At 35.7% G+C, this 18,736-nt stretch overlaps 2 protein-coding genes across 2 annotated transcripts; both read right to left on the bottom strand.

Annotated features, from left to right (window-relative positions):
* Nucleotides 1-691: 691 nt before the first annotated feature.
* LOC133298394 (cation/H(+) antiporter 23, chloroplastic-like) lies at nt 692-3,417 on the bottom strand. Its single transcript, XM_061497658.1, has 3 exons — nt 3,217-3,417; nt 2,158-2,490; nt 692-1,948 (listed from the first exon to the last, which is right to left on the bottom strand). Exons 1-3 carry the CDS (start codon nt 3,415-3,417, stop codon nt 692-694), a joined length of 1,791 nt encoding a protein of 596 aa, XP_061353642.1.
* Nucleotides 3,418-5,168: 1,751 nt separating this feature from the next.
* On the bottom strand, nt 5,169-10,226 carry LOC133298393 (TMV resistance protein N-like). Its single transcript, XM_061497656.1, has 7 exons — nt 9,709-10,226; nt 8,339-9,446; nt 7,913-8,200; nt 7,011-7,808; nt 6,152-6,740; nt 5,543-5,703; nt 5,169-5,282 (listed from the first exon to the last, which is right to left on the bottom strand). Exons 1-7 carry the CDS (start codon nt 10,224-10,226, stop codon nt 5,169-5,171), a joined length of 3,576 nt encoding a protein of 1,191 aa, XP_061353640.1.
* Between the last annotated feature and the right edge of the window lie 8,510 nt (nt 10,227-18,736).

Below are 18,736 nucleotides of genomic sequence, written 5' to 3' on the forward strand. Positions count from 1 at the left end.
AATGCTTGATTGATGATGTTGAGTTCAATCAAGTGAATATATGTTAAGAAAATGAAAAATGGATGACTTAACCTTTGATGCATGATTCAGCCAAGCTTGAACAAATGTGAAGTACATGTGTTTTTCATGATGTCTAAGTGAAGTTAAGGTTGTGATGTGATCAATTGGTGATTGAAATAAAGAAAATATAATGAATTGTATAAGTCTTTGTTTATACATACCATTCGGCCATGACATGTTAAATGAGGGTTTGTGTGTTGTTTGATAAAATTAACAATTATGTCTTAGAATTTTGGAAGTAGCTCCCCTAAAAAATCCTTAATGATTTAAACGTTTCATATGTTGTAGAATTCTTCATGTCAACTTGATATCCTAAAAAAATAATAATAAAAAAAACCGCAACATGATGTATTTAATTTGGATTATCTTAAATAGTATGACTAACATTTTATGTTTATGTGCCTTTTGAGAGTAAATAGAGTACAAAAAACAAGAGTATTTAATTTGCATTATCTTAAATAGTATGACTAACATTTTATGTTTATGTAACTTTGAGAGTAAATTTTGTACAAAAAACAAGATGGGAATCCAAATACTTAACTACATCACGAGAATTATATACATATAAATTTGTCTTAAGATTATAGAAAACATTCCTTAATCTGCAATATCTAATCTTTGTATCTGTGTTTCACAACATCATCTCAGGGCCATCATTCTTTTGGTGACATTTCTTTTGATGTTGAGTTTTACGCTTTGAACCAGAATCATATTGCTGCACAACAAGCAATGAAGCACGTGTACCAAAGCTTGTTGAAGCTACAATATCCCCTATAACCCCAAGTTCAGGATTGTCACACCATTCCAACAACTTGGAAAAAACTCTAGAGTTTCTACCACAACTTTGTCCAACAATGTACAAATCATAGTCATTTTTGTCTAACTCATTGAGTAGTAAAGGAATCTCTTCACCTGTTGCTGTATGCACTTCTTCCTCTGAATAAACAATTGACTCATTATTGTTCATTGCCTTGTGCCTGAAGGAGAATATATACTCATCATCCATTTGTTTCTGTACCCCATTATCCCTAACTGTACATAATAACTCATTTGCATCATTGTTCATTGTGTTCTCTTCTTCTTCTTCTTCCTTAGCTTCACCTAACAAAAGTACTCTTACCACATCCAATTGAATTCCTGAATGCCCTGCCATTCTCCATGCTATAGATAAGGCTTCGCGATCATCCGGTCCTCCAATGAAGATCACAACAATCCTCAAACTTGTTTGTAATAATGATCCAAGTCCACGGTCGACAAAGATCACAACAGAACATGGTGATTGTTGTAGAACACTTTTGTTTATGTCACTTTGTGCAGTGTTAGTTGTTTCTAGTACACCTTCTGAGTTTAGCTCCTTGTGAAAAGGAAGGATAATTAAGCTTGCAAATTTCTCTTCTGCTACGTTGTATATATCTTCATGGATAGTTTCATAAGTTGACACAACACTTGATGTCTCAAATCTAACAGCATTGTACCCTTCTACAAATTCGTCAAATGTATTGGTTATGCTCTCAAACTCTGCTTGTGATTCAGAGAGTTTTTGTTCTCCACCATGTGCATTTGAATTTGAATGTTCCATTTGGGCTACAAGAAGAGCAGTGCCATATCTAGTGAGTTCAACAAGGTGAAGTGCAAATACATGTAAAGGTGAAATTCTTGTGGCATTTACTGTTTCAAGGACATGTGTCATTGCGGTGGCTTGGCAAGCATTGTGGACACAAGCAACAACTCTAAGCACTACATCACTCCTTAACTTCTGTACAGTTCTTAGCTGTGATTGCTTAAATCGAAATTTTGGCTTGTATGTAGCATTGATCAAGGGAGATACCAGCACAGTCATTATTATAATACCAAGCATCATGATTGTGAAATCATATAAGTTCAAAATCTGTTAAAAAAAAATAAACACACATTTGAATTAGCTGTAACTAAGAGCTAATGAACTTGAAAAAGGAGTATGAAATAAAAAAATCACTCCCCGTTGAACCTCAACTTAATGAGGATGAGGTGAAGAAAATACTTATATGCAGTCTTATCCTTATTTGTATATGTTAGAGAAGTATAAAACCATTAATGTAACCATTGATTATTACTTACTTTTCTGTCCCAGGCAACGCTTAGCAGGATCAATGCCATGATGCCCTTAGTGTTGAGAAGCAATCCAATGCCTATACCATCTCGAGCAGACATACCAAAGAAGAAAGTTGTAATTAAGGAGCTTAGAACTTTAGGGATGGATAACAGCAGCATAATGAGCAACATCAAATGCCATTTTGGCTGGGTCACAATCATTAAATAGTTGATTTTTAAGCCAAAACCAGCAAAGTAGATAGGGCATAGAACCCCAGTAACAAAATCATCTGTCATTTCCATCACCAACTCAGCAAACCTCCCATGAGGTAAGATTAGTCCATAAATAAAAGCCCCACATACAAATTACATTATGTCTTACCGGTAAGACTTCAGTCAAGAGTGTCTTACTGGTAAGACACAATGTAGTTTGTAAACAAAGAGTTTGTAAATATAACATTCCCCATTTAAATAACCCTCGGGGGCGTTTGGTACGCGGAATTTTGGAAGATTCCCGGGAAACTGAATTTTTCTAAAATTTGAATTTTCGGGTATTATTGTAAACTGAATGTAAAAATCATATTTTTGAAAATCAAGATTCCCGGGTAAATAAATATTTCTCCTGTACCAAACGCCCCCTAAGTTTTCTTTGCACACGAGGAATAATAAGCCTGAGCTAATGCTACACTATGTTTTTCTTAAATCTAAATGAGATTTAAGTCAAAGATTTGTATGAGTTAAATGGGAAGATCGCCCACCCTAATCCCTCCTGACTTCACGATTAGGTTAATTGACGAATATAAACTAATCATTATTCCCAATGTGATAAGAACAATTCTTATACTGAGCCTTATCTTTATATATTTGCAAAGAGGCAGGGTGAGGATAATCCTCAATTTTGCTCCTACACAATTGCAAAGACTCTGTTTCGTAGACTTTACCACTTACCTTTGTTTTTTTTTTCTAACCCGTGACCTTTCAATCACAAATGAACAACTTTATCACTGTTTGAGACTCCCCTCTTAATTACCAAAATAAAATGAGAAAGAAAAATACGAATGTAGATGGATGTGAATATATGCTTACAAGAATCTGAGCAACAAAAATAGGGACATGGAGGGGCTTGAGGAGGTAGTACAAAAGACGTGAAACGAGAATATTGTAGGCAATTTGGAGAGTCAAAAGGGGAACACGCCTTTCCATGACATCATCAGTGCTCCAGAATTTGCTGGCAAATGCCAACGTTGTATTATAACATGAAAAACTTGGTAATGATGTTTTCGACATAGTTTCCTTCTTCTTCTTCTTCTTCTACGAGCTAGGTCTTTAGTTTTGTTCTGCTATATAAAGTTTATTTATTTATTCAATAAAAAACAAAGGTTACATAACTAACATTCAAGTTATTGTCATTATATTTGAGTTGTCACAATTTAAAACACTGATGTCGTTTTTCATGCATGTCCTATTTCTATTACAAATGGTGGTTGCTTTCTTTTGGTGTTAATTTCTTCCACAAGCTTTATCCACCTTTTTCTATTACACACTAAAATTAAACATTTGTCAGTAATTAGTTATTTTAAAAAAGTTCAAATGAAACCAAATATTTAAACGAACTATTGGGTTTTAATGTTTTTCTAGAAGTCATAAGTTTTCCTTTCACATGTTTGGATGAAGAGAAAACAAGAGAAAAACAAGAGAAAAATGAATAGCTTCTTGTTTGGTTACATTAAAAAAAAAATTAAAAATAAGAAAATATAAAATGACATAACATACGTGCATATACCCGACGATGCAAACACATGTTATTCTGCATTTTACGTCTGTTATTAAACTCACGTCTTATAAATAACATTAAATTCAGTTCTTTTAAACAATATAAATAAATAAATTACAAAACAAAAATTCATTATATTGTTAGATTTATGTAATATGTGATTGTTATAATTAGTTAATTTGTTATAATTAGTTAGTTTGTTATTATCTGAGATAGTTAGTTTTTAACTTACTTGACATCAGCTAATTACTATATTATATATATTACTTACTGATTCTTAATGAAGAAAGCACGCACTTTAAATTTTACAAACTAACTAACTAACTGTATATGTCCATATTAAATTTTTTGTTCACCAGTGACGAAGGTGTTTAAAATTTTTTAGAAGCCTAAATATAGAAGCATGATGAAAGAGAAAGACAAGCCACATCACTATGGTTTACCTCTGTAAAGTGCAATGTTACATTTTTGTCCTCTAGCTAATTAAGCAAAGGAAACTTCCTTCTGTTCTTGCTTTAAAAACAAATTTGGCAAGCAATTTCTTTTGAGAGGGATCTTTCACTTCGGTATAAGAATAAAAAGTCTTATTTTCAATATTGACAATAACAGTTGATTTCCGTGCATCCTATGATTGTAATTTATTGAATTATATTCATTAATTAGTTATAAATACATAAAAATTACAACCGCACAGAGATTAATGACTAGGATCCGGAGTAAGACTTTTTATTCTTACACCAGAGTGAAAAAATCACTCTTTTTTTTTTCTTTAAATTTTAAAACACTTTTCAAAACAATATTATCAATTAGATTTTTTTTCTTATTTTATTCTGAAAAATAGTTCTTATAAATTATTCTATACAATAATTTTTTTTTAAACAAAAACACAATCAAATAGGCCATATTTCTAATTTCATTGTCATATACAAATGCTTATCACTTACTAATTTTTGTACTTAATTTGCCTAACAATTCTGCACATATTCTGTAATCTTCAATATAGCTAGCTGTGTCTATTAGAAATGCATAATGATGAAAACAAAGCATTGCTTTCTTGATTCCGTGTTTTCTCCATTGCTTTTCTCTCCCCTCAGTTCCATCAATTTCTTTTGGGTTACAAGGCAGGAATTGTGTACCAAATGTTACTTTGGCAGCAACATCTGAGATAACATGACATGCTGCTAGAATGAAGGAGTTGACTATTTAACAAAAAGTATGAACAACTGTTATTACTTTGGATGTGAGAGAGTGATCCATCCCAATATCACTCAAGATGCTTTGAATGTGTTACTTGCCATTCCAATTCCATCGGATCCCAACACATGTTCTCTTCTTCATTTGAGCCATGTTGGTTTTTGTCACTTGCCATCTGATACTCCTATTCAATTTTTACATTAGGACTACATGAATATACCAAAAATGATACTGCATGTATACTCAATTTTTTTATTCTTTCATCTTTATCCCACATGAATATTAGGACTAATCTGTGGCCACTTTTTTTTTTTCTTTTTCTTTTTAAATAAAAAAGGATTTAGATGATATGTTAATATACTTTTACTATAAACTTTTGCATTTAGACTCTTAGAAAATACTAGTGATTGTATAATAGAGAGAAAAAGCCATCAATACCCTCACCTTTGTCTTTGATAACAGCTCCAATAATGGATTCCTTTCATTGTGCTCCTCATCCTTGCTGTTGCATGTTATCATTCCTTTTCCTTTGGCTTCATTTACGCTTTCACAGCCTTCAAAGCTTTGTTGGACAATGGAGGTTAAATTTTGTTTCTCTTGCATACCTGAAAATCAAGAAGCATTAACACTATTTTCACCTGGTACCTTCTTTATTTTTCTGTCTCGAACTCTTGATATCAATATTGAGAACAAAGAGGGTGAGCCTGGAGTAGTGATAAAGTTGTTCCTTTGTGATTGAAATGTCATATGTTCGAATTCGGGAAACAATCTCTTTGTAATTATATAAGAGTAAGATTGCATACAAAAATTGCCCTACTACTTGTGGATATCAGTCTCTAACTTTATGCAAAGAATAAAATTCTATTTTATCCATTTATGTGATGCCATTTATATATTCCTTCAAGAAAATATTAATAATGCACCCCATGAGCACTCTAGTCCTAGTTCTCGTTTGTTGTTTACTTCACTTGTGTAGAGAAGTAAAATAAATAGGGCAAGTAAAACAGTTAATACCGAAAGTACAAAGAAAAAGAAATGTACAAATGTATTTACCTTGGAAACTAGTGGTGCTACTTATTATCCACTTTGACACCATTGAATTTGAATCCGAGTTCACATTAGCATTCAATGCTGGAGTTGTAAGCAAAGAAGGCCACTCTGTGTCCTGCTCCATGTGCTGATAAGTGAATAGGATATCCTTCATGTTATTTCTTTTTTTGAATACATGAAGTCCAGTTTGTAAGGTCCATATATCCATAGGCTTCCTTTCAGGGATATCAATGGAAAACACCACATGATTCCATGAATTTTCTAAGACTACTAGATCTACATTATCTTCCAAGTTTATATCAAAAATTACTATGTGATCATCTACTTCTGAGATCCAAGAGTAATACCCTTGGTTAAGTGGGAACTCTCTATTTCCATTGATGATTAATTCATGGTGAAAACCGAATGGGGCAGAATAAACATCTTTAAGTTGCTTATTATTCTTTCGAGTAATAATACACAGAGACAAAGCAGGGAACTTGTTACGAAACCAGAAAGAAATTGTTGGTTCCCTGCTCCTATGCTCAAACCATTCTGGAATCTTTTTCCCTGGCAAAATAAATGTCTTGTCTCCACCCTCCGCGTGCAATTCCTATTAGTCATACATAATTCATAAGTTTAGCAACACATATATATACTAAGCATGGACCCTCTCGTGTTAAAATTTCACATGATCTTGATATATGAAAATTTCGTGTCTATTTTTTCTCTTCATAAATTTTGAATGGACCCCATCTATTTAATATTTATAAAGAGAAAGATAGACACAAAATATTCACATCGCTAGAGTGTAGAGAGAGTTTAATTCAAGGTGAATATCAAATTATGAATTATCAAATAAAATAGATAAGAAGACAAGAACCTCATCTAGTAACATGCTTCTACATGAGGAAGTCAATGATGTGCAGTTTCTAGCAGACAACCGTTTTATGTTAGGAGGAACCCCTTTAATTTCTTGAAGATTCTCACAATTGTCCAATCTTACTTCCCACAAAAAGTGACATTCTTTGATGCATGCAGGAAGAATAGTGAAATTAGTCCCTGACAAGTCTAACTGTTTAACATTGGCAAACCAAGCCAGAATTATTGGAAGGAACTCATCTGAAATATTGCACTTCCTCAGATCAACACATTCTATTCTTGAACACACCTTTGAGCTCACTTGCACTTCACCTTTCTCTTGTTCATACAATTTCAACCCTTCACATTCACAAACACTTAACTCTTCTAGTTCTGGCAACATGACAATGCTACTTGGTATCTGAACCATTCCACACTCTCGCAGTTGTAAACTTAGAAGCTGAGTAAGATTTTGAATAGAAAATGGCAATTCTCTTATGTTAGTGTCTATCAAACTAAGGTGTTTCATGTTTTCCATCTTTCCTACTAACTCTGGAAAGTTCTCAAGACTTGAGCAATATGAAAGATTGAGTTCTTCAAGAGAGGTCAACTTGATGGGTGGAAAACTCCCTAGCTTGATGCAACCTTGAGCATCCAAGATTCTAAGTTTATCCAAGAATCCAACCGATTCATCAATTTTGATTAAATTCTTACAACGACTAAATGATAATTTTTCTAAATATGGGACACCAGATACATCAGGTATGTGTGTTATGTATTCACATTTGTCAAAATTCAAAACTCTGACATTCACTAACATCTGCCAAAGAAAGAAAAACAAAAGAAACAATAATCAGAGGATAATCTTAAAAATGAATTTATGAACACACAAGACCAAGGAAAAGAACTTCTTATTATACTTGCCTTCCTCAGTAACATGGACAAGTCCCGTGACATAAAGGAACTGTGGGGTAACTTGAAAATAACTAATTTCTTTGGATGAAAATCAGATGGTAAAGACTGTGATGGATATCCCCACCATTCCAGCACTCTTAAACTATTTGGAAGATGTTTCGGACCTTCAGAAAAATGACCTTTTTTAATGATGAGTGTTTTCAGGTTTTTCATCTTCTTGAAGGCCTCTCCATCCCATTCTACTACTTCTTCAGATTTGGAGATTGACAGATTTATGATTTGAGTTTTACTACTTCCCTTTTGACAACAACAACAAATGTAGATATATGAGGACTTCAAACACACACATTTAGAGAAAATTGAATGTTAAAAATTTACATAATAATCAAGAGATAAATCAAGACAAACCAAACCATCCATGTCAATCTTACTCACCCCATTTTCTTCTAGAACTTGAACAATATCTTCATGGAACCATAACCTACTGCGTTTTCCAGGCTTTTCCGGTGATTCGAGTCGAACAATTTCTCTACCCATATCTTGTATCAAGTCATGTAATAGCACATGATCAATCTGATCAGTCTTTATAAGGGATTTTTGAACCAACAAATTGATACCATATTTCATGCAAACACCATGATGAGCTTGAAGTATATCTTCAACTTCTGCCAATTCATAACCTTGGAAGCAACAAGCAATGTCAAGAAAAACTCTCTGCTGATCTTCCTCCAAAGAATCAAAGCTCACTTTGAGTATCTTTTGGATCCCTTTATCAGGAATCCTTTCATACCGATTTAATGCAGATTCCCATTCTTCTATTCTTTTTCCAAACAAATTGGAACCTATTACTTCCAATGCCAATGGAAGGCCAGAAGCATAACTTATGGCACGGTTTAAAATGTTCACATAACTGGGATCAACTATGTTAGTTTTAAAAGCATTCCAACTAAGCAATTCAAGAGCTTCTTTATCATTTAAACCCTCTAACTCAAAAATTCTTTCAACCCCATGGCTTATTAACAAATGCTTGTCCCTAGTTGTTATGACCACTCTGCTTCCAGAACCAAACCAATCAGATCCTCCAGCAATTGCCCGCAACTGCTCAAGTTCGCTAACATCATCAAGAATCAAAAGAACTTTCTTTCGGTGAAGCCTATGCTTTATTATTGAAATTCCTTTATTTACACTTCCTAACCTAATTTCCTTCTCTCCAACAATTTCTGCAAGAAGCATCTCTTGGAGATGAACTAATCCATATTTGATTGAATTCTCCCTCACATTATCAAGAAAACATAAACCTTCAAACAGGTCAGCAATATAATTATAAACTGCTAGAGCAATTGTTCTTTTACCCATTCCACCGATTCCATAGATCCCTACCATGTGAACTCCATCATCAAATCCAACATTCAGAAGCGAGTTTACTTCTAGGACTCGAGACTCCAATCCAACTGGGTAATCCGCAACATGTAAAGGAGCACGATTAATCTTGTTGCAGACCTCTTTAACAATCTTCCCTATAAACTCATGTTCATATTCGTTCCTGCCCAATCAGAGAAGTTTTTAGAAAGTCATAACAAATGCATCCATCATATTCACATATGAATAATTATATTATTAGCACAATTCAAATTGTTTGATAACTATAAAGAACCAAATCAACCCAAAAACATAGCAACTATTTCAACTCAACAGTTCAAATTGTTAAGTGATGGGCCTTCAATGTTATATCTCTCTAACAATAACATTAAAACATTAGACAAATGAAAATGTAAGAAGGACAAAAGCAGATTGAGATAGGGTACCCAAGTTTGAAATCCTTGCCGGATAAGTTAGCTGCTTGCTTAAGAGCCATCTTCCATTTCACCAATCTCTCCATGTTTTCGTTGAACTCCTCTTTGTTATGTTTGAACCTCTCCTCATGCTTAGCAAGTGCTTCTCCATAACTCCCACTTTGATGTCTCACATGAGAAGGATCCAAATCATAAAAAATTGGCAAAACCAACCTACCCTTTGCCTTAATGCAATCAATGATCATCACAAGTTCATCTAAACAAAATGAAGAAGATGCATAGTTCTTAGAGAACACAGGGATAGCAATCCTGGACTCTTCAATTGCATTTGCAAGTGATGATGTGATTTCCTCCCCTCTTTGAATCCTCTCATCATCAATGAAAGTGTGGATTCCTCTGTCATTGAGAGCTTTGTAGAGATTGCCAGTGAAACCGTGGCGAGTATCTAAGCCTCTAAAGTTGAGAAACACATCATAAGTGAAGCCATAGCCAAAGGAAGAGGAGCAGGAGAATGATGCTTGCCCTGACATGATAGCTCCTTATAGTCAAAAAAATTGCGGTTAATAGAGGCTATATAAAGCAAATCATACAAAAGAAAAGATAATGAAATATTGCAGTAAACTGAGATTTTCGTTTGAGATTGAGAAGCAAAAACACGCAATGAAATATAATAAATACATTTCGCTCAAACCTTCTTGCTGTTGACCTTTTAACATTGAAGTTTGGTGGTACAATTAACAATAGAATATTTTGATCAACCTCTCAAGTCAAGAACATGCCGTGACAGCAGGATCGACTCAAGTTTTGGATCCAACTGTACATTTTTATATAATAAATACATCACATTCGAAGTAGATATTGCAGAATTTTGTTCAGTTTATTAACTAAAGCAACTTTGTTATTTATCTTATCTCTATCATCTTTTCATTCTCTAGCCCTCAAACTTTTTACTATTGATTCAAAATTTAAATATTTTACTAAAATAAGATGTGTGCTTTCAAGTTGAGCATAGTGTGTGTGTGGCGTTTGAACGCGGACACCCATTATTATTTTGAATATTGAGAAGTTTTCCTTTTTACGTTAAATGGGTCAAAAAGTCACCATTCTTTCTTTTTTTTCTTTTTCTGGATACGAAAGTCACCATTCTCTTAAGTCTTAACACAAAGTAAACGCATTATAAGTTATATTATTCCATTAAAATTGTTGGGTTTGCTCTTTTACTAAAGCCCAAATGGGTTATTAGTATGAGAAGAGCCCAAGAAACCTAGAGCCCAATGAGCTAGGGTTTCTTGGAACCCATATAAATAGTACCTCTTAAGTCATCAGCCAAAAAGGTCTCTTTTGTGAGAAAGAGGCAAGCTCAGAATCTAATCAGTGCCCACACACTTCCCCTTCCTCCTCGAGAGATAGTTTGGAAGATCTGCCACAGTCCAGCTTCAAGGAGGTTGTTCGTGCTGCGGCGCTGAGGTGAGCTGTTCGTGAAGAGGAATCCTACAAGGGAAGATTCTACACGAGACCTGCGCACCGAGAGGTAATTGTGAAACAAGGATGATTCGGTAAGCATACCAATGTACTAGGTCCTAAACCGCTTCCGCATAAATCTAAGATTTCCAACAATTGGTATCAGAGCCTTGGCTGTACATTGGTATGTGAATCTAGTTTCACTATTCATGTAATTAGTTTTGCTTCTTGAAATGTGGCACCTAGGGTTCTAGGATTATGGTATGAATTTAGCATGTGTATTTTATAATTCATTTTCATAAAAGTTTAAATTTTAATCGGTAAAAATGCTTTAATCCATGGTTAGCGTCTCTCGTGTATTTCTCGATTTGTAACAAGGAGGCTAATCTCATATGATTAGGTTTCCTCCTTGCTGTTTTTGTTTATTTTTGGAATTTCTGTGTATTTTTCAATATTTTGTAAAAGTTCAAGATCGAGAAATCGCGAGGAAGATGCGCAGTCAGCACTGTCGGAGACTTTTCGAGGTCTTACCGATCTCGGAATGAGGCGATCTATATATGGTTGGAAAGAAGACGGAAAGACGAACGCAACGGTGGGTGGATCACCGCAATCGGAGCCTCCACGCTCCTCCACGCGCCTCCACAAGAGGCTGAGAGTGGCCACCACTCTCCGGAAAAGAATGGGAGAGTGAGGGAGCGTCTGGCCACCTTTTTGGGTGGTTTTGGCGGCGGTGCACTCGTCTCTACGTGGTGGTCCTTCCCCTGGAGGTTCAGCCCGATTTGACTTCGGGTGACGGCGCGGCAGACCTGACGGCTAGGGTTCCTCTTTCGCGTCCTAGGGTTTCTCGCCAAAGGATTGGGTCTTTGGGCTTTGGGCCCATGGAAACCCTAAAGGGGCTTGAGACAGATACTATGGGCTAGGCGAAAGTTGAATTCCAAAGTTGTAACATTTTTTCTTTAAAATAGGAATGTCATGGATTAAAGTAATTATGATTTATTATTTAATGCTTTTATTGATTGGTATAAATTATATGATTGATAACATGCTTTATTGCGATAACATGCCATATAGAATAGGTGGTGCCATATTGTTGCATAACTTGTATGATTGCATGAGCATAATAGCTATTATGTCTTCAGCGACTAGTATGATAGTTATTATGGGATTATTTTGATTTTAAATCATCCTAAGAAATTAATTAATAATTATTATGATTTTTATTAAAAATCTAGATTAATAATTGAATTAATTAATTTTGGATAATTAACATCAAGACAAATAATTGTTATGGAAATTATTTTGATTTCAAATTATCCTCGTAAATGATAATTATTATGATTGTTGCAATCTAGATTAATAATTAAGTCAGCTATTTGGATGATTTAAATCTAGAAAAATAATTAGAGAAAATTTCCTAAGAGAATTTTTTTATTTTGCGAGTAATTTGTGGGTTTTCTGAAATGGTCATGGAATAACACACGCTGCATACAACCTTCATGTATCATGATTGTTTGGAGCACACGCTGACGTAAAGTGACCGGATTTCAGGACCTTAATGCTTTCAAAATTATGTTAAGCTTAGTGCACGTTTATCGGCGCTCTTACTTATATAGTTTTTGAAATCAAACAAAGGATACTCTCAATTAAATAATTCTTGAAAATTAGAAAATGTTGCTTATGTTGAATGGAAGGAGATTTAAATTAAGAGATTAATTTAACCTTCAAGCGCATTATAGGACCATTAATAAAATAATCATGTGAAGTCCCATCGAATAAGCATGATTGGATTTTATTAGATTGGACTTAAATATCTATGGGAGGAGATTTAAATTAAGAAATTAATTTAACCTCCAGGCGCATTGTGGGCCTATCAATAAAATAATCATGTTAGGCCCCAACGGATAAGCATGATTGAATTTTATTGGGCCTTAATAATTTCAAAATTTTAATAAAGTATTGTACGGCCCATCGTCGATAATACTAAGTTATTTAAGATAATTTTGAAATTAAACAATGAATTCGACTGGGCTTATGAAAATTCTCAAACAAAAATGTTGAATGGGTGAAGGTTTTAAAAATTAATTAATTTTAAAACCTGCGGGCTCCATTTGTAGGTTTATTAGTGAAATGGTTATCGCTGAAGCCCCATCGGATAAGGATAATCAGATTTCACTAGATTAAATCTTAATAATTTCAAAATTTTAGTAAAGTATTGTACGGCCCATCGTCGGCAATCCTTAGACACTAAGGATAATTTTGAAATTAAACAATGGTTAATTACATTCAACTTTGGTAAAATTGTTAACCCTCCCATCGAGGCTCTGGCAATGGCACTGAAGGCCCAAATAACAATTTTGGTTTTTACAAGTGACTTGCCCATCGTAAGCCTTGTAAAGATAAACTGAAGGATTTTTAACAATAAACAAGAGTAGTTATGAGAATCTATGACACGAGCTGTCGAACTCGCGCAAATTAAAAATTATTTTTTAATCAGGGTTCAGAAAATTTGCAGTAAAGTGGAAACCCTGAGTCGTCTCTCAAGGAAATTGTTTTGGTTAAAATCGCTTATGAGAACAGAAAATTAAAAGGGGGGTTTTGGATTTTGATTCAATAATTAAAAAGGCAGAATATAAATTTGGAATCAAAATTCGTAATTAAAAATAACCAACCTAAGGTTTGGGTTCCATGGACGTCTTTCCTCGGATAAGAAGATATCAGAATCGTGATTGATTTGTCAATCGGATCAGAATCCTTATTTCCAATTGACAACCCTCTCTAAGCGATCGCTTAGCATTTGATCAAAGACGATGTTTCTACTCATACAATCGCAGTATCAGCCCGCTTGATTTAAGGTCATAGGGTCAATCAACCTAATCATCAAATCTGATGATTAATCCCTTTCCATAATCGCAATCGCGAACCTCAGATTGAATATCCACGATCGCACGATATCAATCTGAGTTGGGAAGGGAAACAAAACTGATTTGAAATAAACGCAGATCCTCAAGACTAATCCATGGAATCCATTACCCTTAGGTTGATTAAAAGGTTCTTAGCCTCGCATGGCTAAGGTAAACATGATTGAAATAAAAAGAAGAAGAAGAAGAAAAAGATGAAGAACGCTTCAGAGAAAATACTTTGATCCTCAATTTTGAAAATTACAGAATGACTACAATGTTTCCTACTCTGCCGTCATATACCCCTACCCAAAGCGGGTTAGGGTTCAGTTCTAACCGGCCCATATGTCTAAAATACGAAATAAAATACATAAAAATAAAATAAAACTTCAGCAAAACGTGTCCGACTTGGCGCACGAAATCGACTAGCTTCCAATCCGAATTGGGCTTCGAGCTATTCATAAGAATTGTAGCCCTTTGTGTTATCTGAAAAACCCAACAAGAACGGAGTCAATCCGACAACTGTGGACCAAGATATGGCCAAAATACAGAAGTAACGTAAAGCTGAAAAATTCTGACGAAAATAAATTAAACCCAATCAAAAACTAAAAATGTAAAATAACTCAAAACATCATTATTTTATTCAAATAAATCCTAAAAATACTAATCAAGAGTAACAAATAAGTGTAATAAAATATGAGTTATCAAATTCTCCCACACTTATCTTTTTGCACTCCTGGGCAAAAACTAGAATAGAAAAAGAAAGCAAAGAAATAAGAAAAGTGTGAAGATCAACTATCCTTCCTAATAATTAGCAAGTATACAAAAGATAACAAAAATCACAAGTCTTGAACAGATAAAACAATCAGGACAAAAATTCCTTAATCTCAAATCACAAGACTTGCCAATTCCAACTGCAACTGCTAATTACACAAAAATGGTTCCTCACAGGATGCCCTCAATTTTCTCTCAAGTGTATCAATTAATTTAGTATATCACTCAAATCAACTCCAGAAAATCATCCTACCATAGGCTTGCTCAAATTCTACTTCTCCACTGCTAATAACACATGCATGCACAAATCAAGAGGGCTTTATGCAGGGTTGTAATGGGGCTGGGGTAAAGGTATGGATGAATATGGAAGAGAAAGCTAAACACCCCAGAATTTTACAAAGAGCGAAAGTTAAGAACTAAACTAAGAACATAAAACAAAGATACTGAAAAGATAAACACTTTTTTTTTCTTTTTTTCTTTTTTTTTTTCTTTTTTTTTTTGTTTTGAAGAAGTAAAACCACATAGCAGAAATGAATCAGATGGTCACCCCCCACACTTAAACTTTTGTCCGTCTCGGGCAAACCCCCACACTTAAACACAACATCACAATGAAACCAATGCTCAGTAAAACTCCAAGGTATGGAATTAATTGGTTTTTCACTTAGGCTGGTAATGCGGCTTAAGAAATAACGGATATAAAGGCTCAAAAGGGCTCACCAAGGGATAATAATATAAGGGATGGCTATCTGGCTAAAGTGGGTAAAGAAAGAAAGAATGCCTCAATCATATTCATGCATGCAAGTAGGGTTGGCAAAACGGGCCAACCCGGCTCGACCCGGCCCAACCCGCATTCAGCCCGAAAAAAATGGGTCGGGTCGGGTTGGCTCGGAAAAAAAAAACGAGACAGAAAATCCAACCCGGCTCGACCCGAGCCGGGTTAGGGTTGGCTCGCGGGTTGGCTCGATAATCAGCTCGTGGGTTGGCTCGTAAAAAAGCTCACGGGTTGGCTCAAAAAAAGCTCGCGAGTTAGCTCGAAATGATGTTAGTGGGTTGGCTCGCGGGTTGGTTAGCTCAAAATATTGGCTAGCGGGTTGGCTCAAAAAATTTAATTTTTGTGGTTTGTTTTCCTGTATAAAATTATTGTATTTTGCAGTCCTACAAGTAGAGTAGTTTACAAAATCCAAAAACATTAAATGAAACACAAACCACTCCACGAATCACAAGAGTCATTTATCATGATTTTTTGAATTACTCTAACTCACGATAACCATAAAACGTATGTAAAGCCAAAAAATAAAAAATAAAAGAAGTCCATCAGTGGAGAATCCATCAGTAAAGTCCATTGTAAAAAAAAAAAAAGAGTAACCCGCGAGCTGGCTCGTTCAACCCGCGAGCTGGCTCGTTTGAGCTCGGGTTGGCTCGGGTCGGGCTAAATCGAGCTGGCAGCTCATTTTTGCCAACCCAACCCGGCTCGTTTTGTGCGGGTTACGAGCCAACCCGACGGGTTGGCTCATTTTTGCCATCCCTACATGCAAGTGAAAAATGCAGTTTCAAAAAGAATCAGAGCAAGTTCTAGAGGACAACAATCAAGAGCAGAATCACACAAGAAAGAAAAACTGGCCTACAGATTAAGACCATGTCTACAGGCTCAAAAATCTCACAAGGGTATACCAAATCATGCAATCAGCAGCACAATATCACGCAGCAAGTAATCCAATCCAAGAATCAAGAACTAAGCCTAAGCAGAAATTTCTATCAAACCCTGTGATTTAAGTCTACTCCATGTAACACTCAATAATAACCAGAAAGAAAAGGAAAATCTACCTATATAAAGAAAGGAAAAGAAAAATGCAAATAACAGAAAGAAAAGAAAAAGAGGGAAGAAGACTCCCTGAACTCCCTAAGGAGGATAAGTAGCATCAATGAGCAGAGCCTCTGTCTCCACATGTTGCTTCTGGGGTCCTTCATTAACAACTTTGAGGTGATGGCAAATCATTGTGCAAGTCTTCCCCATCTGCTTATCACGCAACTTTAGGGGCTTTCTTTTCTGTGTGTATTTCTTCTTCTCTTGATCCTTTCTTCCAACCTTACGCAAACTTTTCTGCATACTAAAAATAGAGGAAGAACTTTTTGGTACCCATTTCATCTTGGGTCCATGAGAGTTAGGATCAAAATCATTACCAGAATGGGGAGTCTTGCATAACTTCACATTTAGTACACATTCAGAATTAACATTAATAGGCAAGTCATAATCCACAGGTAATGCACAATCACTAATCAATTCAAAATCAACCTTATCAGCCACATCATGAATCACTTTTATGCATGAAACTGAATGATCAACCTGAACCTTAGAATGCTTCATGGAATCAAATATACTAAAATGTAAAATGCTATCACCAAATTCCATGGATAGAGTACCAGAATGAACATCTATCTTTGTCCTAGTTGTTCTCATGAAAGGCCTACCAAGTATAATTGGTGATCTATTAGTAGCAGTCTCACTCTCCATTTCTAAAATGTAGAAGTCAGCAGGAAAAATCAGATTATTAACTCTGACCAATACATCCTCAATCAAACCAGATGGGTGAATACTACTCCTGTTAGCTAATGTAACCACAATACTAGTAGCACACAAAGGACCAAGTCCAAGAGACTTATATACAGATTCAGGCATGACATTAATGGAAGCCCCTAAGTCTAGCATGCAATCATGAAAAACAGAATTGCCAATTACACAAGGAATAGTAAATGTCCCTGGATCTTGACATTTTTTAGGCATAGGCTGGATGAGTGCTGATACATTCTGACTCAGGTTGACTTGCTCATCTCCTTTCAGTCTTCTCTTGTTGGTGCACAGCTCCTTTAGAAACTTGGCATATCTCGGAATCTGCTGTATTGCATCCAGAAGAGGGATGTTCACCTCAACTTTTCGGAAGGTGTCAAGTATCTCTTTATCTCGAGCCTTTGCTGATTGCTTCTTGGACTGAGTGGCTCTCTGAGGGAAAGGCAGAGGGATATGGACATCAGATGTATCAGTGCTCTGCTTCTTGGAGCTAGTGTCACCTCCCTTAGATGACTCAACATCAGCTTGGTTTGGCTCTTCCATTTGCTTTCCAGACCGCAGAGCAATAGCACTCACATTTCCGCTTCCTTTTGGATTTGGAACTGTTTGGGATGGAAGGGAGCTGCTGGAAGATCGGGCCTGGTTCATTGATGTCGCCAATTGCCCGATCTGTGTCTGCAAATTCTGGATTGTGGATTCTGTCCTCTGTTGAAACTCCAGATTGTTGGTGGCCATCTGTTTCATTAAGTCCTCCAAAAAAGGACCACTGACACTGTTTTGCTGCTGCACTGGTGGTTGTTGTTGTAACTGTTGAGGAGCAGGTTGCTGGAAGTTTTGTCTCTGTTGTGGAATGAACTGCTGCTTTTGTTGGTATGGAAAATTTTGTTGACTCTGCTGATATGGAACATTTTGCTGATTCTGGTTCCATTTGAGGTTTGGATGATTCTTCCAGCCAGGATTGTAAGTGTTGGAGAATGGATTACTCTGCTGCTGCTGGAACTGTGGTTTCCCAGGAAAGACTGCAGCTACTAACTGGTCTGCAGGAATGGAGCCCTCTTGTAGAGAAGGGCAAGCATCAGTGGAGTGAAAATGGTCACTGCATATGCCACATGGATTGCCGAACTGTGGAACAGAAGTCTGGACTGTCTGGGTAACTGCCAACTGTCTCACCATGGTTGCCAATTCATCAAGTCTATTTTCAATTTGCTGATTGTCAGCACTTGATGCCACTGCTGAAGGCTGGGTCGGAGTTTCTTGCACCTGGTACACAACACTGCTATTGGCTCTCGTTCCAAACTGTTGAGCATTTGCAGCCATGTTTGAGATCAACGCCTTAGCTTCA

The sequence above is a fragment of the Gastrolobium bilobum genome, unplaced genomic scaffold (assembly GCF_033153095.1).
Source record: "Gastrolobium bilobum isolate Gb01-03AN ecotype WA unplaced genomic scaffold, APGP_CSIRO_Gbil_v1 utg127746, whole genome shotgun sequence".
In the NCBI taxonomy this organism is placed as follows: domain Eukaryota; kingdom Viridiplantae; phylum Streptophyta; class Magnoliopsida; order Fabales; family Fabaceae; genus Gastrolobium; species Gastrolobium bilobum.